The sequence below is a fragment of the Cydia fagiglandana genome, chromosome 8 (genome assembly GCF_963556715.1).
Source record: "Cydia fagiglandana chromosome 8, ilCydFagi1.1, whole genome shotgun sequence".
In the NCBI taxonomy this organism is placed as follows: domain Eukaryota; kingdom Metazoa; phylum Arthropoda; class Insecta; order Lepidoptera; family Tortricidae; genus Cydia; species Cydia fagiglandana.
This window is the reverse complement of record NC_085939.1, coordinates 14795431-14819674: the sequence shown is the minus strand read 5'-3', so window position 1 is coordinate 14819674 and position 24244 is coordinate 14795431. Positions and strand designations below refer to the sequence as shown.

General features: G+C 39.5%; 1 protein-coding gene across 3 annotated transcripts in view; it reads right to left on the bottom strand.

Moving 5' to 3' along the window:
- LOC134666779 (glycine receptor subunit alpha-1) overlaps positions 1 to 24244 on the bottom strand; it is a 71960-nt gene that overhangs the window by 6145 nt on the left and 41571 nt on the right. Inside the window, exons 5-12 of one of the 3 annotated variants that reach the window (XR_010098548.1) lie at positions 18295 to 18449; positions 17201 to 17233; positions 14195 to 14350; positions 13066 to 13206; positions 12410 to 12639; positions 10689 to 10829; positions 9379 to 9561; positions 6248 to 7711 (exon numbers count right to left, since the gene is read on the bottom strand). Coding sequence is in view for 2 of the 3 variants with exons in the window: in XM_063524064.1 (XP_063380134.1) it covers positions 7562 to 7711; positions 9379 to 9561; positions 10689 to 10829; positions 12410 to 12639; positions 13066 to 13206; positions 14195 to 14350; positions 17201 to 17233; positions 18295 to 18449 (1189 nt within the window). In the remaining variant the exon portion in view is untranslated. Of the gene's footprint in view, positions 1 to 6163; positions 7712 to 9378; positions 9562 to 10688; positions 10830 to 12409; positions 12640 to 13065; positions 13207 to 14194; positions 14351 to 17200; positions 17234 to 18294; positions 18450 to 24244 lie in introns of those variants that run through there. The other 2 variants (XM_063524064.1, XM_063524065.1) reach the window with 2 other exon arrangements.

Genomic DNA, 24244 nt, shown 5'->3' with positions numbered 1-24244 from the left:
AATACCACTTTTTATAGAAAAAGTAGACATGTATCAATTTTATAGCTAAACTAAAATTGTCAAAAAAAATTTGTGTATAATATTTGAAAAACCAGTTATTCAACTATATATCACAATTTAAATTTTACATTTCCGACAAAAACTGTGGAAGTTCTGGAAAAAAAACTAAAGCGCCCCAACAATTCTACCTTCATCATCATCATCATCTCAGCCTATATACGTCCCACTGCTGGGCACAGGCCTCCTCTCGAGCGCGAGAGGGCTTGGGCTATAGTCCCCACGCTAGCCCAATGCGGATTGGGGACTTCACATACACCTTTGAATTTCTTCGCAGATGTATGCAGGTTTCCTCACGATGTTTTCCTTCACCGAAAAGCGACTGGTAAATATCAAATGATATTTCGTACATAAGTTCCGAAAAACTCATTGGTACGAGCCGGGGTTTGAACCCGCGACCTCCGGATTGCAAGTCGCACGCTCTTACCGCTAGGCCACCAGCGCTTCATTTGCGCGAATTTGCTATCTATGCGTGCATGTGTAGGTACCGTTTGCATGAAAGTACTGAACTGATTTTGATAAATTAAGTGTCAATTTATTTGTCTTTGTAGCACAGGTCACAAAAGCCACATTTTAACCGACTTTGAAAGGAGGAGATTAGATACTTAAAGAAACAGTATTTTGCTTACTTATCAAGTAAATTATTATTTTTTTCATTATGGTTCCATTCGAAAATGTCGTTTTCATGTATTTTATGTAATGTTCATTCATTTAATACTCGATGATTAGAACTATTCTTTGCATAATATGAGCGCATTAAGGTAGAATTGTTGGGGCGCTTTAGTTTTTTTTCCAGAACTTCCACAGTTTTTGTCGGAAATGTAAAATTTAAATTGTGATACATATTTGAATAACTGGTTTTTCAAATATTATACGCAACATTTTATTGACGATTTTAGTTTAGCTATGAAATTGATATACATCTACTTTTTCCATAAAAAGTGGTATTTCTTTGTTTCTAGTTCTTAAACCGTACATTTTTTTTAGAAACAATGTTTAGGTGAATCATACTAAATTTAATAACCTTTCATTACATGTAACACATATGTATGTGTGACTCATAGTATAGCTATAATTTACATTTTACGAAATTCGGCAGTGATTATTTGTATGACGTCATTATTCGTGACTCGGGGACAATAAAGATGGTCTCCCGGCAGTTTTAGGACCCAGGTCATATTGCTAATAACTTACTAGAAGCTTACGCGGATTATCCTGAAAATGACCAATTTGGATTTTTTTAACTTTAATGCATTTGTATGGGCAAATATCTACATTTTGATGCATAATTTCCACATATTTGGCCCAATTTTGACTTGATTGATATCAAAGTATGGCGTCAGACGTCGTCTTTAATTTTGTAGTACATTGCTTTAACGTCCGACTTTTGGTTTGGTTGTAAAACCCAAATAATTGAATATTTTTTTACGTCATTTTGATTCTTTTGCAAATGGCTCTTAAACGGCTGAATATTTTGATACACACTGTATAAATGAAATATAGCATATTTAAGAGTGCTATTACATTTCGGGGTTGAGCGAGTTTAGGTATTTTACGCGCTGCGGCAGGCCGTGCGAGCTCAGTATTCCGATCCCTTCTACCACACTCGCACTACAATGATGGATTAAACATTCTTGATCCTTCGCGAAGCATATTGAAATCAACCATAACAACACTAACTGTACTTAACTTATAAAGTCCTAAAACTGTTATTTGGTAAGTACGAAAATACTAAATTCAGTGCAAATGTACATAGGGGCTGTTCATAAATTACGTCATCTATTTTTGACCCCCCCATCCCTCAAATCATCCAAAAATCATGCTTCGGATGACTCTGTTTCCTCCTACGTCATGCTACCATCATCCGATGTCCAGACCCCCCCCCCCTCCTCCCATTTGAAACGACGTCATTTATGAATAGCCCCATACTCGTACTTATGAACGTATATTACTCGACAGAAATTATAGGTACTCGCTTATTTACAAGAAACAAGTTACAAGAAACTGAAGATACACAGGGTCTGATGATGGAGCTGGAAGGTGGCCACGGGTACCAGTCTATCATGTAACTAAACCACTTCGCGTTTGGGCTCGTTTGAATCGTCTCAACAAGATCTTTGACACAAGACAGTACTCAGGGTCTGATGATGGAGCTGGAAGGTGGTCACCATTACCAATCAACCATACAACTAAACCACATCGTGTTTAGGCTCGTTTTATTCATCTCAACAAGATCTTTGACACTAGGTGATACTCAGAGTCTGATGATGGAGCTGGAAGTTGGTTACCGGTACCAATCAACCATGCAACTAAACTACTTCATGTTTAGGCTCGTTTGACTAGTCTCAACAAGATCTTTGACACTAGGTGATACTCAGAGTCTGATGATGGAGCCGGAAGGTGGTCACCGGTACCAATGAACCATGCAACTAAACCACTTCATGTTTAGGCTCGTTTGATTAGTCTCAGCAAGATCTTTGACACTAGGTGATACTCAGAGTCTGATGATGGAGCTGGAAGGTGGTCACCGGTACCAATCAACCATGCAACTAAACCACTTCGTGTTTAGGCTCGTTTGATTCGTCTCAACAAGATCTTTGACACTAGGTGATAAACCAAACACGAAGCCCAAACACGAAGTGGTTCAGTTATGTGATAGACTGGTACCCGTCGCCACTTTCGAGCTCCATCATCAGACCCTGAGTAGTATCTTGTATCAAAGATCTTGTCGCGACGAATCAAACGAGCCCAAACACGAAGTGGTTCAGTTACATGATAGGAGTGTTGGCAAAAAATCAATTCGAATTGACGATTGACGAAACTAATTCTAAATCTACTGATTGAAGATTGACGATTACTAATCGTTAATTCGAATTGATCGGTCAATCCTCAATCGTCAATTCGGATTGACGATTATACTTTGTATGTACCTACCTAATGTCCTTTTTATTTAGGCCATTTTTGTGAAACTGACCAAATGCGTTCAAAAGCGGTGTCTGAGTTTACCAAAGGTTCCGAAACCTGTTTCCGACGGCTATATGAAGGATGTCCTTTTTGGAACATTTGCGGGACTTTCCTTGAAATTAACCGATAGCGTTCAAAATCGATATCTGAGGTGCCCAAAGGTGTCGAAACTTGTTTCCGAGAGAAATATTGAGAGATGTCCTTTTTTGGGACATTTCTAGAAATTACCCGATTGCGTTTAAAATCGATATCTGAGGTAAACAGAGGTTTCTAAACATTTTTTCAAGTGCAATATTGAAAGGTGTCCTGTTTTGGGACATTTTAGTGACATTCTTTGAAAGTGACTGATTGCATTCAAAATCGATATCTGAGGTGCAAAATATCGTCTCAACGGCAATTTAGATTCTACACTTTAGCCGCGTACTTACTTTACTACCTGCATTACGCCACCCTGCTGAAAAAAGGTCATTTCTCGGTATTGCCGTCAGAAACATGTTTCGAAACCTTTGGGCACCTCAGATATCGATATTGAACGCAATCGGTTAATTGGAAGAAATGTCCCATAAATGTCCAGAAAAAAAAGGAAACTCCGTCTGTATTGCCGTCGGAAACATGTTACGGAACCTTTGGAAATCTCAGATATCGTTTTAAAGTGCCAACGATCAATTTAAAAAAATGTCCCGAAATGGAAGGGACATCCTTCAATACTGACGTCAGAAACATTTTTCGGGACCTATGGTCGACATCGATTACGAATATGAACGTAATTGGCCAATTTCGAAAAAATGTCCCTAAAAGGAACATCAGTCAATACTGACATCAGGAACATGTTTTCGAACCTCTGGGAACCTCAGATATCGACTTTAAAAGTCCAGTAAGTAAGTCCCTAAAAAGGACACCTTTGAAAACTAATCTTAGGGAAGGGAAAGGGACCCTAGGTTAATCTAGATTGAGAATTGATTTAATCCGAATTGAGGATTGATGCGTTAATTCAAATTGATTCAATGAGATTGACGCGTCAATCAGAATTAAATCAATTCGAATTGATCAATTCGGATTGACGCGTCAATTCGATTGATCAATCCGGATTGATTTAGTTCAGATTGATGCCAACACTGCATGATAGACAGGTACCCGTCGCCACCTTCGAGCTCCATCATCAGATCCTGAGTACTATCTTGTGTCAAAGATCTTGTTGAGATGAATAAAACGTGCCTAAACACCAAGTGGTTCAGTTACATGATATACTGGTACCCGTGGCCGCCTTTCAGCTCCATAATCAAACCTTGTGTATCTTCAGTGTCAAAGATCTTGTTGAGACTAATCAAACGAGCCCAAACATGAAGTGGTTTAGTTGCATGGTTGATTGGTACCGGTGACCACCTTCCGGCTCCATCATCAGACTCTGAGTACTATCTTGTGTCAAAGATCTTGTTGAGACGAATAAAACGAGCCTAAACACGAAGTGGTTTAGTTGCATGGTTGATTGGTACCGGTGACCACCTTTCGGCTCCATCATCAGACCCTGAGTACTATCTTGTGTCAAAGATCTTGTTGAGATGAATAAAACGAGCCTAAACACGAAGTGGTTTAGTTGCATGGTTGATTGGTACCGGTGACCACCTTGCGGCTCCATCATCAGACCCTGAGTACTATCTTGTGTCAAATATCTTGTTGAGACGAATAAAACGAGCCTAAACACGAAGTGGTTTAGTTGCATGGTTGATTGGTACCGGTGACCACCTTCCAGCTCCATCATCAGACCCTGAGTACTATCTTGTGTCAAAGATCTTGTTGAGACGAATAAAACGAGCCTAAACACGAAGTGGTTTAGTTGCATGGTTGACTGGTACTGGTGACCACCTTCCGGCTCCATCATCAGACCCTGAGTACTATCTTAAGTCAAAGATCTTGTTGAGCCGAATCAAACGTGCCCAAACACGAAGTGGTTTAGTTGCATGGTTGATTGGTACTTTGGTACCGGTGACCACCTTCCGGCTCCATCATCAGACCCTGAGTACTATCTTGTGTCAAAGATCTTGTTGAGATGAATAAAACGAGCCTAAACACAAAGTGGTTTAGTTGCATGGTTGATTGGTACCGGTGACCACTTTCCGGCTCCATCATCAGACCCTGAGTACTATCTTGAGTCAAATAAATACATATAGAATGTCAGGTCGTTTCAAATATTTTTAATCGTGTCCGGTAGTTTATTAAACTGTACCATTATTAATTATAATACTATAAAAACAGTGCTAGGATCAAAGTCTCTCGCTGCGGTTTACACGCGCACAGTATAGCGTTTTACACGGCGCCCGCCGCACACAATGATAAAAAACCTCGTCGTCGCCGTTGAAAATGTGCGGAGCCGACCGACACACGTCCTGCATGTACAAGCTCTGCCGCGGCACTGAGCTGGCGAGCGCGCGTCATCGGTAATATAGAGTAGTTTTCAAAAAATTGCCAAAAAATTATAGTAGAATTTCATAAACACTAATGTATACCAACAGTATAAGCAAACGTTGCAGATTGCTTGAGTATGAAAATGACTTCGATATTAAGTAGATGTTCGTAGAAATTGACACTTGTTTCGGAGAGAAAATTGAGTTCGTTTTACTTTGATTTTCTCTTTCTCAAAGGTATGTAGGAAAAATATCGTTTGATATGCCTAAAGTACAGGGTATTAGTAATACAAAATAGCCAGGTTTAGCAGAGTAAACTTCTCAACATTTCCAAATAAGAGCTTGCCGTTCAGTGCTCCACGGGGTTTTTTGGAAACGACCATCAGAAAAAAATTCATTACTAATTTAATAAGTCCTTTTTCTAATATTTACAACGATATTTAAAAAGATAAGAAGACGCTTTTACTGCTTTTGCTTTTACAAGTACTCATTGTTTCTAATAATGAGCACAAAGTCCTGAATTTCGTGGACTAGTATCATCAATTTTGCATTATTTCGACTTTTCTTGTAAGAGCGCTCTTAACTGGCTTTCATTCAATACCCCACACAATTATGTGCCATGCATAGTTTGGGTACAATATGCAATATTCGCAACGAAACGGGAGTCATTTTGATGACGTCATTCCGCTGAAGTAGATGGCCGGCGCCGCTGTCTCCCGGCAGTTTTGGAGACCCAATGCCATGCCCAACCATGCCCAACAACATACTAAAAGTTGGTAGCGGTTTCCGGCTCTGAACTATATTCCCATAAGGCATATGACTACCTATCTATTGGTTTAATGTGACCACAGTCAAAACATTACTTAAGAACATTACGATCTTCCTGAACTTACGATCGGCCGCCGCGCCGACATCAATACCTAAACAATAAATAGCCTACGGCTGTATATCACGCGCACTTGGTCTAAAAGCGACTTGTTTTATTTACTCGTATTTTTATATCTACCTACATGTTGCTCACAAAATATCATTTCTAATGAGTTTTCTGCCGGTTAACTCTTATTTACAATCAACAACAACCTAATAGTACGCCGTGTAATTCAAGTTTCTGTTTTCATATCTTGAATATTCTTTATTCATGAAATTTTGCAGTAATATTGGAGAAGGAGTTAGGATACAGACTGTATGTATATCTCGTGATAAGATATCTTTTTGAGACACACTCTGTAGTGGCCGATAAAACAATAAAACGACACAAATAATTGAACAATCTGACCGTTACGGAGTTACAAAGCGATAGCCAACGATTGTTATGACCTTATACGCACTAATGCCAACTGTTGTTTGACAAAAGCAGAGCTGTCGGTGCTACAAAGTTCAAAAAAGGAGCTGTTACTCCAGGCAACAACACCTACGATGAGCAGAATTTTTCAGCGTAGGTACTAACGATCTTGTGGAGCGAAAGTCCTCTATTCCTCTCCGTCCTCAAGATTTCCATGTCATTAACATGGAAAAAATAACACTAAACTCTCCCGTTTCGGACACGTATTCAATAACACATACGGGTCTACCGCAATTGCATTTTCTTTGTCTACCCCGAACATTTCTATAAACTAATTTCGGGTAGTCCAGTGTTGTTTTATTTATATCAAAAAGAATAGATAGTATAGAGGGGTCCTGTCATTGTCAATTTTGTAGTCACGGTACATTTACTGCCATCTATCGACACACGATTAAAACTTAAAATAAAATTGAAAATGTATAAATTAATCAAAATATGTTTACGGATAAATTATTTATATTTTTTATTGTTCCATACTGACCCATGTTCTTTCACTGATATGTGTTAAAATTGTTGAATATCAAACGGTGTCGTCAACGCCATCTAGCCGACAATAGGCCAAAGGTATAAATTATAATGGCGCCATCTATTCGAGAATGACTTTTTCTCCACATCCGAGGCACGTTTTTTTCTTAGACTTTATTTATCTTATACGAAGTTATATATATCTCTGTTTATATCTTCGTTGAAATTTGCTGGGACGTTCTTTCCGTGACCACAGCTGCACCTCAGCTGATATGTCGGAATTTAAGGTCGTCGAATTTAAGGCGACTTAATGCGATGCTCAAAATATGTGTTATGAAGACGTCTTGGTCTTCAGTAGAAGGACCGGCCAGTACATCGTTACGAAGAGAAGGAACAGAGCGGGGAACACAACCCGCGAGAGCTTGTCGATCTCCCGCCACAGTACACGCTCCTGGCCCGTGTCCGCGTCCAGCCAAGCTACCTGCAAACAAAAAACTGATTGTTACATTTCTTTATAAAAATGGGCCATTCTACTTTCCATTGTAGGTACAGTAAAGTGTAAAAGTTTATATGGGTGTACAATTGCACCTTTAACATGTTTTTGCAGATTATAATATTTGGTCTAATAAATGTCATCCAATCTATTTTATGTATTTAAAGTATTTTTCTAAGCAGAATTCCTCATATATTATTAAGATTGCACTTCTAACCTAAACTAACAGACTTTCTTGTTAGCATTTCGTATTTGTCGAGGTCTGACTTCTAATATAATCTAACAAGCTTTCCTGCGCATTTCATATTTCTTATGTTGACTTTATTTAACTGTGCTCTTCAGCGGAGTTTGCACATCTAACCTAATTAATATTGGATTTACATATTTTTACTAATATTAATCGTCATAAAAAGATAATGCTAAAAAATAAGTGAAATTGTAAATAAATGTGGCTTTCCACAAAGAAGGGTCCTTAAAGCACATGGACCATAAGGACCCTTTAGGCATGAAACGCAACGAATGAGTTTTCATGCTTTCCCAGTTAGTTAATTTAGAAATCCAACACCGAGTCCAACTCTATAGAAGTCATAATCGTGTATCGATGCCACCGCCAAAGTTTCGGTAAAGCAATATGGATCCGTACCTATTTCGAATGCCTGTTAATAATTAACATTGGGTTTATAATGGGATATTTATGTCAAAAACAATTAAGGTCCTTTGTAAATGCATTCAATATTAATTGGGGACAAAGCAATATTCGAAATTTCATAAATTATGGGAAATAATGTTGTTGCTACGTTAACATCCATTTCATCCATCGAAAACCGAGTACCAAGGTCTGCCGAGCCTGATGGTGAAATGTGCTAGCTGCTCATATTGTCTACGATCATATTTTAAATGTAATTGAAGTGACATGTTTTTTGCAAGCTTTTATTTAACTTGCCCTGTTGCTCCACAAATAAAATTAAGGAAAGCCCCATACATGAAACGTAGGTAGGGATTTATTAGGTTGTATTTTGGGCCTTTATAACTGGTAAACATAATTTAAAAATCTCCAACTCAGTGAGAAAATTGAATAACTGAGAAAAATATAATTGTAAAAAAAACAACAAATAATATGAAACTAGTCAAACGTGAGTCTGAAATCGCGATAAACGGTTGCTAGATCGATCGGTTTTGCGATGATCGTTTGTTCGAAATGCCGGTATCACGATCAACTGTTATTTTCTTAGGATTCTTGATGCTCGTATTACGTTGTTATCGCACTTAATAGGTACCTTGTCAGAATTATAAGCAAACTAGGATCTAGAAGAATAGTAGAAACAGTAGTACTGCTCTTTCATGAGAATCAGAGTGGCCATTAGAATGTTGGAGAAATCTAAAGGGGCCCACAGATTACTAGTTCGCCTGACGATATCAGCCTGTCAGTTATTCGCAAAAGGTCAGTTTTTGCAACTGACAGGCTGATATCTTCCAGTGAACTGGTAATCTGTGGGCCCCTTTACTCGATGATCACGGATTGCAAGCTCATTGCGTGCATTTCGTGGCCAAGGCATAATTAGATATGATACAATACAATACACAATACAATACTCTTTATTGCACACCTCACATACACGTAGTTTACAATAAATATGATAATATGATATTCATACTTGAAGAATGCTCTGACGGCGCTCAACCCCTATGAGGTGGGGGGTCGCAGCGGGCGCGGGGTGCACCGCCGGTGTCCCCGCCGCTGGGGAAGTAGGCGACATGACGTCCACCTTGCGGCACCTGACGCCGCTGCCCTCCCAGGCTGCCACAGTGCCACACGAGCCCTTGTCGCCGTTCAGACGCTGAAACAGATTAACGAATTAGGGAACTTTGGCAGTCCAAGCCGAGTGTGCTCTCCGGCCGCTGTGCACGCGTACGTCACGCAACACATCATCAGATCCTAACAGCAGAACGAAACACGCACAGCATTCATATATTGGGAGCGCATGTAGGCAGTACAATGAAAAATGTATGGACGCAGACTTGTTTGGCAGTTCATTAGGTCTGTTTAAGAAAACTGTATATTCTTTGTTGAAGTAAAATAAGTGTGAAATGTTGCAAGCAACCGGATACTTGTAATTTGAGTGGTTTCTCTTTTACATCTATTCCATTTTTATTTTTTATGTAATTGGGTACTATAAGTTTACACTAATTTTATACATTTGTAAATTTTCTTTGTAAATTAGGGAATTATAGGTCTATACCAAAATTAATTTGTAGCTACTAGCTAAGTGTGCTCATATGCTTATTTTAAGACTGTTTGTTTCTCAATAAAAAATAATCAGATACATACCGTTCCTAGATACATACATACCTATACATATGTAACAAACACATGAATGACTGCAATGCGTCTACAGTTAGACCAAGAAAAGTCTGCAATGATTTTGATAGCACACGCAGTGCAAGTGTTAGTTATACGTCATGTTTTATATTAAGTTTAACATTTAAATAACACTTCCACTGCGCGTGCTATCAAAATCGTTGCAGATCTTGGCGTAACTCTTCGCATCTGATGCTATTTTCATAGTCTTAAAAGCGTACCTACTACATGGCGATTACATGGCGTTGACACTCGCTCTAAATTTATTTAATAGAATGAGCTATGGATCGATTTTTTTTCAGTTATGTAACAGCTTGAGTAACGCAGTTACAACAGCAATTTATCAAGAGAATTGACAACGCAGGCTGCTGCAGTCGCTATCTGAATAGGTACTTAAGCCTGTTAGAGTGACATTCCATTTCCAACTGCAGCTGCAATACTGTTCATTTTACTATGGAAACGCGTCGCTGTCATTGTCAATTTCCATAGTAAAATGAACAGTATTGCAGCTGCAGTTGGAAATGGAATGTCACTCTTAGTTGTGCGGAACTGTCACCTTTTGCGTTTAACTGACAGGCTGATATCGTCCGGCCCCTTAAAACTTACCACGGGTATGATTCTAGGCATCGATTCTTGCGCTTTATTTTTGTTCATCTGATACTGTTTGTCCAACACCTTGACCACGACGAACTCTCCCAGCGCGGCAAATACGAACATCATGCAACCGGCCATCCATAAGTCCAGGGCCTGAAAATAGGTTTGTTATTTTACAGTGTTTTATTTGCATAAGAACCCACATGGACTGAAATTAAGCACCATCAATGTATATAGTCGCAGATTATTTTCTATTGCACCTGGTTTTTGTAGACATACATATAATCACGCCTATTTCCCGGAGGGGTAGGCAGAGACCACGGATTAACACTTGCTACGATCCTGACATACCTCTTTCGCTTCCTTCACTTTCATAACATTCGTCATACACGATCATACGTCCTTTGTATACACAGTATAATTTTATTATATTTTTTCTATTGGTTCTCTGAACTTAAGTCTAATAGGAGCCTCTTAATTAAGTTTTTACAACTTTCAGCATTTTCTTACGTGACTAAAAATGCTTAGAATCGCATGTATGTAATTACAATAAGTAAATATAGCCGGCTAAATATTAAATTAGAGATGCCCCCAATAGTGTATTTGGCCGAATACCGAATATTCGGTGACCGAATATTCGGCATGACATGCGAACATTTTGAGTCACAATTATTATGAAAACTGTTCGCCAACAAAGCACAACGTTTGCTAAGATATGTTTTTATGTTGAACAGAATCAATTAATTTAATTAGAGTCAATCAAACCAGGCCCATGATAAAAATAAAATAATGTGGAATCAACAAATGCACAAAAACGTGTCTTCGTATTTAACTACTTTCCTAGAATACATTTTAAATATTAAATATACCTAGTTTTTGGTTATTTTTTTGTGTAAGTAATCTTTCTTTTTAGGTAGGTGCAACAGATATTCGGTATTCGGCCGATAGTAGGCAACATTCGGCCGAATACCGACTATTCGGCAAAGTGGCCGAATAGGCCGAATACCGAATAGTTGCCGAATATTCGTGGCATCTCTATATTAAATTACATTGTATAATGTTTATAAAATGATGGTGAATGTATTCCGTATTTGATTGTATACTTAAAGTTAAAAAGTACTTCATTATAATTTAATAGAAATGTTTATAGTCTGAAGAGAGTTTACTTTACCAATTGCTTACCAAAACGTCTATTAATTCGTAAACATCATTATGTTCTAAAACATCGTTAATAAATTTTATTGTAAACATACGAGTGGATTGTACAATCCAATTTCGGCAGCCATTCAATGATGAGCATTCAATTTAATTGAAAGGTTTACAAGGAAGGTGTTTACGTGCTTTAAATATGTGCGTAAAGGATGACTGACGTTAGACCGGGCCGGAGCCGGGACGGAGCTTCCGGTTCTTACTTTTCTTTGACAGATGACCGGTGATCACGTGATGCTTTCCATAATCATAATTGTTTATTGCAACCATGGTAGGTATTAATAGTCCACCCATAGTTTATAGAAAACAAAGAGCCGGAAGCTCCGGCTCGGCCTGGTCTAACGTATCATCCTTTTATCCTCGCATATAGGGGCGCCAATAGGCGGAAAATGTCGGCGTGGGCTATTGATGACTTACAAATATTTTTTTCAATTTTATTATTTTCATTATCAATCTATTTTTAATAAGCAATTTTTAAAATAAAGAAAATGTTTTGCTTTCTATGCTATGTATTTTATTATTACCTTCACATAAGCCACAGGCGGTATATCAGCTCGGAGGCCAGTAAACATGGTAACCAGAGTCAACATGCATGTAACTAGCAAGGTCACTCGGCCAGGAATGGCGTCCAAGTCCAGCCAGAAACTGAACCACGACAGCATGACCACTAGGGATGATGGAGCAAACGTCTGGATCAGATGGTGACCGATCTGTCGCTCGAATCTGAAGTATACTACTAGTCTTGAGTAGTTGCCTGAAAACAAGAAGTTTACTCTACAGTCGCCATCGGATATATTAGAGCGCTCGAGTTGCTTACAAATCAGAGCCCTTTAAAGTTTTGCGTAACGTACTGCAAAAGTATAAAACTATGCCCTTTAACATAACTTTGCCCACCGCGTCACAGTTCAGTAAAAGCAAAATATGTAAGTGAAGAATGTGTATGTAACTTAAGTTATTTAGCTTTTACTGAACTGTGACGCGGCGGGCAAAGTTATATTAAAGGGCAAAGTTTTATACTTTTACAGTACGTTTAAACCTGAGCTACTTCCTAATTTGGTAGCGACCTAGTTGCATACGTCTATCTTGAATACTCAGTTAATAAATTGTTTTTTAGTAAAATAACTTTAAATCTCCATAAAACTCGCTGGCTGACAGTGATTCTGGCTTCGTCTTATCTTACCGTCCTTATCAATCATGTATCCATTCGTCTCCTCAAGCCTCAGAGGCTCTCCGATATGGTACTGCAGCAGCTTCAACTCTGGGTTTATGGTGACTCCAGCCTCGCTCCACCGGAATCTCACCTTTTGATTACTGTACGAAACTGTAAAGAAACAACTATTAAATACGATCTACTTTGAAAACAGAGCGTAAAATTTAATGAATTCATTAAATATTTTTTGTGTTCTACTGCCAACATCATCATCATTCATCATCATTCATCATCATCAGGCTATATTAGTCCACTGCTGGACATAGCCCTCCCCTAAAGAGCGCCAAAGCGCCCTGCCTTCAGCTTGCCGCATCCGGCATCTGCCTGCAGTCTTTCGCAGATCGTCATCCCACCTGGTCGGAGGACATCCTACACTACCTTTGCCGAATCGCGCCTGCCAACATCGATACATCGAAAATCTTTTACTTAAATATAAAAGAACGATAGAAAATCAGATAACCACTTTAGATTTAAGTTTCAAAAGGTCTGTCACAATTAATGATGTACGTACCTACTTAAATCATAGTTTAATCCAATCTCATTTGTGTAAATTTCAAGACGAATACCGATTTTGCTTTTTCTTTGTTTATAATATAAGTATTTTATTATATTATCTATTATCTCATACCGCTACTCAAAATTGAAAGGGATATCATTTAGGCACCTTGAATTATAAAACTTTGACAATAAACGAAGATACGAGTATAATGTGAATACAAGTATCGATTTGAGCCTTAATGGCTTTCCCTCGGTCAGTTATCTAAGTTGTTAGCGAACATTTATGGCGCTAGATGTATTCAAAATACAGCGCATTAAAATAGAGTCATCCCTACGCCCTCCTCAAAAAGATACCCGCGATAAAGAACTAAGGCGCTCATAATACCCCGTAGATAAAAGGTTAATAAGTATCCTACTTCAGTAAGAGCCACTTGCACCGTCCCGATAACCCAGAGTTAACCAGTTAAACCGTTAACCCAGTATCAAATTGTACTGGTAACCATGGCAACTCCAGGTTTAACCGGATAACCCCAGGTTATTGAATGGTCCAAGTGGCCCTTACAAGTTAGGAGAATTATTTAGCTAATTATATTCTACTCACAGCTTTCGATGTAAATCGGACAGGACTGTATGTCCATGGGGTAGAGTTGAAATTCCATTTGGCAGGCGATGATGGCATGCATCCGTGCCGCGTAGCGCACTGTTTGATTCCGATATAGAGTGACAGACGAGAACTTGTGCGTTAACTCCGCTATTTCTGAAAACGTACAATTATAAAATATATTTGTCAGCATTTGTTTTTCATGAAGTAATTATTTTAATTATAAATTATTATTGCCCCGCGGTTGATAACACCCGTAACGGCCATTGCATTGAAAAACTCGTGTTAAAAAAGCATTACGGGCTAAACTTTAAGAAAAACTGTGACAATGAGTGTGTTTAATTATGAGCTTAAAAATATAGTTTTTTCCTATAAATTTACTTGAAAAATATGTTATTTGATTATGCAAAATATGAAAATGTTTCTCAATATTTTAAAGTCAATCAATAAAATAAAATGTAAACGTTTTAAATACACAATAAAATATTGATAAACATGTAACTTAATTAATTGCACACTACGTCTATCATAAAGTGTTCTTTGAAAATACGAGTACATTAAACCTAAATAAACGTAGCTATTGATAGTGCACCCGTCCGAAAAAGTTTGAAAGAAACTAATAATTTTCTGACTGAGTGTCCACGAAAGTTTATAAATTCTCATATAAATTCAATTAAGTTATAAAATATACAGAATGAAACTTATAATTGTGAATTGAAAGACTGTCTTAAATAATGATACTTAATAGAATCCGTTACATTCGCGTGCTCTTGATTTAAAAGTAAGGTTGGGGAGAGAATGGAACTGAATATTTATTTTTTTTCATTTCTATAACACTAATAAAATCGAAGTACTTACTTGCAGTGTTTACACCGCTTTGATCGGTTTTTGTTCCTAATATTTATTTTTATATAAAAAAAAACAACTACCTACCCTTTTGTGATATATTTGCGACTAGTGTCAGACTTTATTTATAATAAAAAAATATTCATTTTATATTGTAAATTAGAAAGAAAGCAGATTGTGGAATCCTGAACCCTGGAATACATAATACCTAATTTAGTTATTGTTGTTATAAATACCTGACATGTAAGTAAGGCTAAACCAAATTACGTGGATTTGAATCACACTATTAACAAGACCTTATATACTTGGTAACCTTTTAAATAAACAGGTATTTTCGCTAAAGCAAGAAATAAAATTGTTGAGTACTGTGAAGTTGCTCAACATTTCTTGGCTTAAAGGAACGGTGATTCTTTACAAAACACTTGCGTTTGTCTAAGAATTCCTAATGATGGTAGCGTTTCTCGCATTAATTAAGGCAGGCATTGTTGGTAATGATAAGTATAAAAAAACTCTAGGAATAGAGTTATCCTCCCAAATGAATTTCAGTAAGTGGAATCTCAGTCAGTACAAGATAATGATAGTGAAAGCGGAATGGTTATACAGGTGGAAAATCGTGAAAATCCATACAGACAGCCTGATCTTATCTAAAATGTGTTAATCTGACGGCCATATTCTTCGCCTTTATTTTTTATTATTTTTGTTCATTTTTGAGTAATCATTTTATTCTTGGTTTTTTAGATTACGCAAAAATTTGTTAAAAAGCTTATATCTAAACATATCAATTACTAGTGTAGGATTAGGTTTGCAATCCGGATCCAAATGATACGGATCTGGATTAAAACGCTTGTTTCCGTATTATGTACTATCAATTAGGTACTATCGCCCACACTGTTAACTGTCCATTGGTGGACTTTATCGCAAAAGGTCCACCGATGGACAGTTAAGAGTATTGCTGTTTGTACACGGTCAATTTAAACTATTTTATTTTATTTTGTTACTTAAATCACTTTTTTATTTATTTATGTCTAATTGGGTGTATAGATAGGTACTCTTGTATTTGTGTCCTGTGTACCTATATAATAGTATATAATCAGTCTCTTGCCTAACATACGTTTTATGAAATGTAATTTATTTTAACACACTTCTGTATTATTTTGCTACTCGTAAGTATATAATGCCCGATTCAACAGTCTTATATTTCGCCAGATTCCTGTTTCGCCGGATTTATTTTCAGGACGCCACAATCCGAGTACTTACAAGAGAATTCGACGAAACAAGTATCCGGCGAAACAAAAATTCCAAGAATTCAGAACTAAAAGCTGCTTTCAAACTACAGAAGTAGGTACTCTAAAGTTTCTCTATCCAATTGATATCGCTTTAGACCACTTTTATTATATTTGTTTTATTCGTGGTTTTATAATGCCAATTTGTAGTAAATAGCAACAATAGCATTAACAACAAATAAGTCCAGTTATTATTCACGGCACGAACTCGTTTTATATTTTTGCGTACATTTTCACTTGAAGTAAACGTAAATTGGAAAATAGTAAAATAATATATGATATTGAGAGCCACGAAACTTTAACGAAAGTTAATTTGCTAGGTAAAGATAGAAAATACGCAGGCCGAATATGAATAAAGTTGGATGTCACCTGGCCCTTTTTTTCTTATTTAAGGGCTGTGCACACCGTCTGCGTGTGCGTGACGTGCACGTGCGCGTGCGGCGTTGTAGTACATACAGATCCTTATGAGAGACGGTACACCGTTTGCGTGATGTGTGCGTGTGCGGCTCCAACATTTTAGCGCACGCACACGCGCACGTCACACACACGCAAGCATGTCAGTGACAAACTGATGGTATATAACCGTACTGAGCGCATAGCTAACGTGCCAATCGTTAACGCTCCGTAGCGTATCGTAGTCATCTTTTTATCACTCTTCCCTACTAGTGCGACAGTGACAGTTGCATTTCGTTCGCCACGCAGCGTCAAGGATTGCACTATAATGTAATCACGGTATGGTTGCCATACAATATGTAATTTAAGCGTGCGTCATATACTCATAGGCTAGGCGTCAGATCTAGCACAAAAGAACAAGCGGTTTGTAGGATTAAAAACAATACAGTGTTCCCAATCTCTACAAGTTATGGGGCAACATTACCAGCCGACTGATGACGGTAGTATATAGCTCCTCCTAAAATTGGACAAACCCCATTTTATTAATTTTGCAATTTTTCATCCGTTAGGTTGGATTTCCACCAGTATTTTGCTTAGGGCTTAGTTAACTAAATAGACAAACATCCGATCTGTGTAGTTGTATAACAATTTACAAGTTGTTAGAAAACACTTACAAACAGAAAAAAAGGTATTAAAAACTTTCGCTTTTGCTACTTGTTGTAAATTGTTATAATGCTCTCTAGTTAGAAAGTTTACGATTAAGCGACGAAGGGCCCGATTCGAACTTTAAGATACGTCAAATATTACGGCTAGATACGATATGGATTAGTAATATATCAGTGTCAAATGTGACGTTACTTCAAACAAAAACGTCGGTTTTGACACTGACACATCTAATCGATGTCGTTTCTAGATTTATTAATTGACGTATCTTACAGTTCGAATTGGGCAGGAAGTTCGAAAACTTTTTTGCCCGAAAACTTAATTCGACTAAAGTTTAATGTTGTACTGAAGGTGAATTTCCATCACATCATCGACTACTTACCAACAGATATAAGATCAACTTAACTTTGCCCACCGCGTCACAGTTCAGTAAAAGCGAAATAACTTAAAAGTAAATAAAAAAAGCGAAATAGTTACAAATACACTTTCTTCACTTTATTCGGAAAGTGTATCTGTAAGTAACTACTTTTAAGTTTTATTTATTTCGCTTTTACTGAACTGTGACGCGGTGGGCAAAGTTTGTAAGTCCACACTGTTAACTGTACACCGGTGGACCTTATGCCTTTTGTAATAAGGTTCACCCACGGTCCACCAATGTACATTACTTTGTTGTTTGTACAACAAATTCAATCGATCTATCAAATACCGCAATGTAACGCAAATCGCATGCAATTATCGGAGGCCTATGTAAAATCATTGAGGACCTACGTACAGTGAGTTGCGAAATTGCACGGAGAAATTACGAATGAATTTATTGATAAATTCGCCAATCACTTTTACAGCTAGGTACGTTCCGCCCTAAGAATTATAAAATATTAGTGGAAAGTCATGTGGCATTTCATGTGTATTTTTTACCTGTGACTTTGGAATTGAGGAAATACGGGTCAGGATGCCAAAGGTTGTCGAAGAACTCCGGCGGGAGGGTCACGTGATCGTCGCCCTCTTCGAAAATATCTTCTGGCAGTTGCAGTCGGCTCTCCATCCATGTCTGTCTTATGAACATGTCCACTCTGCAATGTTAAGCGATTTCTATAATTTGAGCACTTTATACTCGTATATAGTTCGTTTTTTTAGCATTAGAAATAAGCTAAACAATCTTGATGTATCTTTTAATTGAAAAATACTTTTTAAAAATAAGTTACGGCAAATATGTACCAATTATGAATCTAATACGATAATTTATATTCTTCTGCTTTCACAAGTAATAGTTTTAATTTTTGAAAAGCGTTTTTCAATTAAAAGACATGTTAAGATAGCTTACCTTCTTGCAAGTTCTTTCTAATGCTAAAAAAAACGTACTATAGTTGCACATAAGTTTTCAGATTGAGTGATCAGTTACGATGAGATTTAACCTTTTGACCGCCTAAGATGTCAACTGACGGCTACAGCTACAGCCCAATATCTACATTCGTGCATTCCAGAAAGTAAAGCGCGCCGTACAAAAGGTTAAAAACAGGGCAAGTGCGAGTCCGACTCGCGCACGAAGGGTTCCGTACCATAACGCAAGAAAGGCAAAAAGAAAACGGTCACCCATCCAAGTACTGACCCCGCCCGACGTTGCTTAACTTCGGTCGAAAATCACGTTTGTTGTATGGGAGCCCCACTTAAATCTTTATTTTATTCTGTTTTTAGTATTTGTTGTTATAGCGGCAACAGAAATACATCATCTGTGAAAATTTCAACTGTCACGGTTCGTGAGATACAGCCTGGTGACAGACGGACGGACAGCAGAGTCTTAGTAATAGGGTCCCGTTTTACCCTTTGGGTACGGAACCCTAAAAACTATGAATAAAAATGCATCGCAAACACGTATAACTGGGCATATTCATTTCAACTTGTACTAAAGGTCGTGTTTCAGTAACGTCTAACCGTCACTTTCGTTTGACATTGACCGTCAGTTTTGTGACGATCGCTAACCGGCCGTTAATGGTACAACTGTTAAGTAAAAATGCCCAAATATCGCCGAGTCATGCTGCCGTATTCGAACTTCAAGATACGACAAGAGACGACACGTACTAGATTCATTTTAGATACGTTATAGTTTAGATATCACCTAGTTCTCTTTTGCAGCGCAATTCGGGCAACCAATGTCACTTTTACGTTAGATAGAGTAAGATATCTATTAGATGTGAATTGGATCTCTAAGTCATATCCTGTGGAAATCGTTCAAGAGTATCTCCAGAATCGCGCAAATGTCAAATTTGTCAATTGACAGGTTAGATCTCAAACATATCGTTATCGTATCTTGGTGATGTCTAAAAGATATCTAATAGATATCTATTTCGAAATCCGAATCGGGCCCATGATTTTGTGCGATAGGCCTCAAATCTCTTTCGTCATTTATCACTTTTAGTGAAAAATTCATCACACAAAGTGGTTTCGGACTTTTCTGTTTGAGTAGAATACCTATACTTACAGCATTAGTGACGCCAAGAATAGATTATTTAAAAAATAATTGTATGTAGGTACCTAGATGTGAATTCTGCGAGTATATATCAAGGAACGTGCTTAAAAAAAAAAAAGCAAAAAAGCGCTGGTGGCCTAGCGGTAAGAGCGTGCGATTTGCAATCTGGAGGTCGCGGGTTCAAACCCCGGCTCGTACCAATGAGTTTTTCGGAACTCATGTACGAAATATCATTTGATATTTGCCAGTCGCTTTTCGGTGAAGGAAAACATCGTGAGGAAACCGGACTAATCCCAATAAGGCCTAGTTTACCCTCTGGGTTGGAAGGTCAGATGGCAGTCGCTTTCGTAAAACTAGTGCCTACGTCAAATCATGGGATTAGTTGTCAAGCGGACCCCAGGCTCCCATGAGCCGTGGCAGAATGCCGGGATAACGCGAGGAAGAAGAAGATATCAAGGAACGTGCTTGTGATTCTATAAAACACATTTATTTTATTCACCGCAAGTTTGGATTTAATTAGGTTTATGTGAAATTAAATAAAAAAAGTTAATACTCGTTCAAATTAATACAGATACGAGTTCTTTTTTGTAACAGTTTACTAATTATTGACCCAGACGGAGACCCAGACTTTTTAGAACAAGTGAAAGAATAAAAAATAAGTTTAAAAACTAAAACCCGACTACTGCAAATCGCGCTCTAAAAAGTATGAAACAAGATAGAATTCTTATCTTAAAATTATCGAACAGGGAATATTATAAATGTTACCATTTTTTCAATATAAAAATACAACGTAATATAATTTACTATTTTTTTACCCGACTACGGCAACGCAAAAGGAGGGTTATGATTTTGACCGGTATGTATGTGGGTATGTATGTATGTATGTTCATTTGTTCCCTCAGAACTCCTAAAGTACGCATTATAATTTGACAAACGATATGTCATTCGAATCGTCTTAAGCGTCCGCTGGTTATAGGCTATATGACGTCACAAAACGTCACGGCGCCCTCTAGAGGTCATAAAGCGACGAACCAAAAAAATAAAAATAAGTAATGATGGCGTGTTGTATATCATTAGAAAGAGCTCAATTAGCACATTTCAAATATATACATATTGTTAGCTTTTGCACCCGGCTTTGCTTACATGAACCCGATAAAACATTAATTTATCGGGTAGGTAATTCGAACTACGAATCTATAAGCGCTCTGAATTCTATCCGCGTATTACCCGATTAAGGCGATACAAGAAGGTTTTTGCAAAAGAAATTTGTTTGGCCACTATATACATGGTGTTTTTTAATGATCTGCAATATTTTATAAAGTGAATAGGTATAGAAGTCCAGATCAGCCAAAATGTAGGAAACAGCCCTACATTCCCTACAAGAGACGTACGAGGCACGCTGTACGTACGAGGCTCGCTGTACGCGTTCCGAAGCCGGGCGCCTTCGGCGCCCTCATACTAAAAGAGTCGGGCGTAGCCCGACGTACGCGTTCCAAAGCCGGGCGCCGAAGGCGCCCTCGTACTAAAAATGTCGGGCGCAGCTCGACATATATACTAGCCCCGCTGTACTCGTTCCAAGGCAGGGCGCCTTCGGCGCCCTCATACTAAAAGAGTCGGGCGTAGCCCGACGTACGCGTTCCGAAGCCGGGCGCCTTCGGCGCCCTTATACGAAAAGAGTCGGGCGTTAGCCCGACGTACGCGTTCCAAGGCCGGGCGCCTTCGGCGCCCTCATACTAAAAGAGTCGGGCGTAGCCCGACGTACGCGTTCCAAAGCCGGGCGCCGAAGGCGCCCTCATACTAAAAGAGTCGGGCGCAGCCCGACGTATGAGGCTCGCTGTACGCGTTCCAAAGCCGGGCGCCGAAGGCGCCCTCATACTTAAAGAGTCGAGCGCAGTCCGACGTATGAGGCTCGCTGTACGCATTCCAAAGCCGGGCGCCGCTCACACTAAAAGAGTCGGGCGCAGCCCGACGTACGAGGCTCGCTGTACGCGTTCCAAAGCCGGGCGCCGAAGGCGCCCTCATACTAAAAGAGTCGGGCGCAGCCCGACGTACGAGGCTCGCTGTACGCGTTCCAAAGCCGGGCGCCGCTCACACTAAAAGAGTCGGGCGTAGCCCGACGTACGCGTTCCAAAGCCGGGCGCCGAAGGCGCCCTCATACTAAAAGAGTCGGGCGCAGCCCGACGTACGAGGCTCGCTGTACGCGTTCCAAAGCCAGGCGCCGAAGGCGCCCTCATACTAATAGAGTCGGGCGCAGCCCGACGTACGAGGCTCGCTGTACGCGTTCCAAAGCCGGGCGCCTTCGGCGCCCTCATACTAAAAGAGTCGGGCGTAGCCCGACGTACGCGTTCCAAAGCCGGGCGCCGAAGGCGCCCTCGTACTAAAAATGTCGGGCGCAGCTCGACATATATACTAGCCCCGCTGTACTCGTTCCAAGGCAGGGCGCCTTCGGCGCCCTCATACTAAAAGAGTCGGGCGTAGCCCGACGTACGCGTTCCAAAGACGGGAGCCTTCGGCGCCCTCATACCAAAGGAGTCGGGCGTAGCCCGATATATGCGGCTCTCTGCATGCATTTCTGTACTGCGGACGCCCTCGCAAAAGTAATATCAAGTGACTTCAAACAGTTAGTAACGAAATCATGACCCCAAAATTAATTAAATAAAAAATTAGTTTAAAAACTAAAACCCGACTACTGCAAATCGCGCTCTAAAAAGTATGAAACAAGATAGAATTCTTATCTTAAAATTATCGAACAGGGAATATTATAAATGTTACCATTTTTTCAATAAAAAAATACAACGTAATACTTATAATTTACTATTTTTTTATATATTTACAGAGATTCAGAGGATCGCCGTGGTCGTATGCCACGATTATAAACTTTAAGGTAAAGTGGCATACGACCACGGCGATCCTCTGAATCTCTGTAAATATATAAAAAAATAGTAAATTATAAGTATTACGTTGTATTTTTTTATTGAAAAAATGGTAACATTTATAATATTCCCTGTTCGATAATTTTAAGATAAGAATTCTATCTTGTTTCATACTTTTTAGAGCGCGATTTGCAGTAGTCGGGTTTTAGTTTTTAAACTTATTTTTTATTTATATATGTATTTACAGAGGTTCAGAGGATAGCCGTGGTCGTATGCCACTTTACCTTAAAGTTTATAATCGTGGCATACGACCACGGCGATCCTCTGAATCTCTGTAAATATATAAAAAAATAGTAAATTATAAGTATTACAAATTGTTTATACGACAACGGTTTCACTCACTTGAATTTTTAGTCGCTATTGGCGACATGTTTCGGGCCCGTCGGGGGTCCTTCCTCAGGCTCGAGTGCTCGCGGCGGCCGCAACTCGTGCACTGATCGCGCCGCTCGCCTCGTCGCTCGTTGCGCGCGTTGTCGACCGTTGTCGTATAAACAATTTAAAATATGTCTCACGAAAGTTTAATATCGATTATAAGTATTACGTTGTATTTTTTTATTGAAAAAATGGTAACATTTATAATATTCCCTGTTCGATAATTTTAAGATAAGAATTCTATCTTGTTTCATACTTTTGAGAGCGCGATTTGCAGTAGTCGGGTTTTAGTTTTTAAACTAATTTTTTATTTAATTAATTTTGGGGTCATGATTTCGTTACTAACTGTTTGAAGTCACTTGATATTACTTTTGCGAGGGCGTCCGCAGTACAGAAATGCATGCAGAGAGCCGCATATATCGGGCTACGCCCGACTCCTTTGGTATGAGGGCGCCGAAGGCTCCCGTCTTTGGAACGCGTACGTCGGGCTACGCCCGACTCTTTTAGTATGAGGGCGCCGAAGGCGCCCTGCCTTGGAACGAGTACAGCGGGGCTAGTATATATGTCGAGCTGCACCCGACATTTTTAGTACGAGGGCGCCTTCGGCGCCCGGCTTTGGAACGCGTACGTCGGGCTACGCCCGACTCTTTTAGTATGAGGGCGCCGAAGGCGCCCGGCTTTGGAACGCGTACAGCGAGCCTCGTACGTCGGGCTGCGCCCGACTCTATTAGTATGAGGGCGCCTTCGGCGCCCGGCTTTGGAACGCGTACAGCGAGCCTCGTACGTCGGGCTGCGCCCGACTCTTTTAGTATGAGGACGCCTTCGGCGCCCGGCTTTGGAACGCGTACGTTGGGCTACGCCCGACTCGTGTGAGCGGCGCCCGGCTTTGGAACGCGTACAGCGAGCCTCGTACGTCGGGCTGCGCCCGACTCTTTTAGTGTGAGCGGCGCCCGGCTTTGGAATGCGTACAGCGAGCCTCGTACGTCGGACTGCGCTCGACTCTTTAAGTATGAGGGCGCCTTCGGCGCCCGGCTTTGGAACGCGTACAGCGAGCCTCATACGTCGGGCTGCGCCCGACTCTTTTAGTATGAGGGCG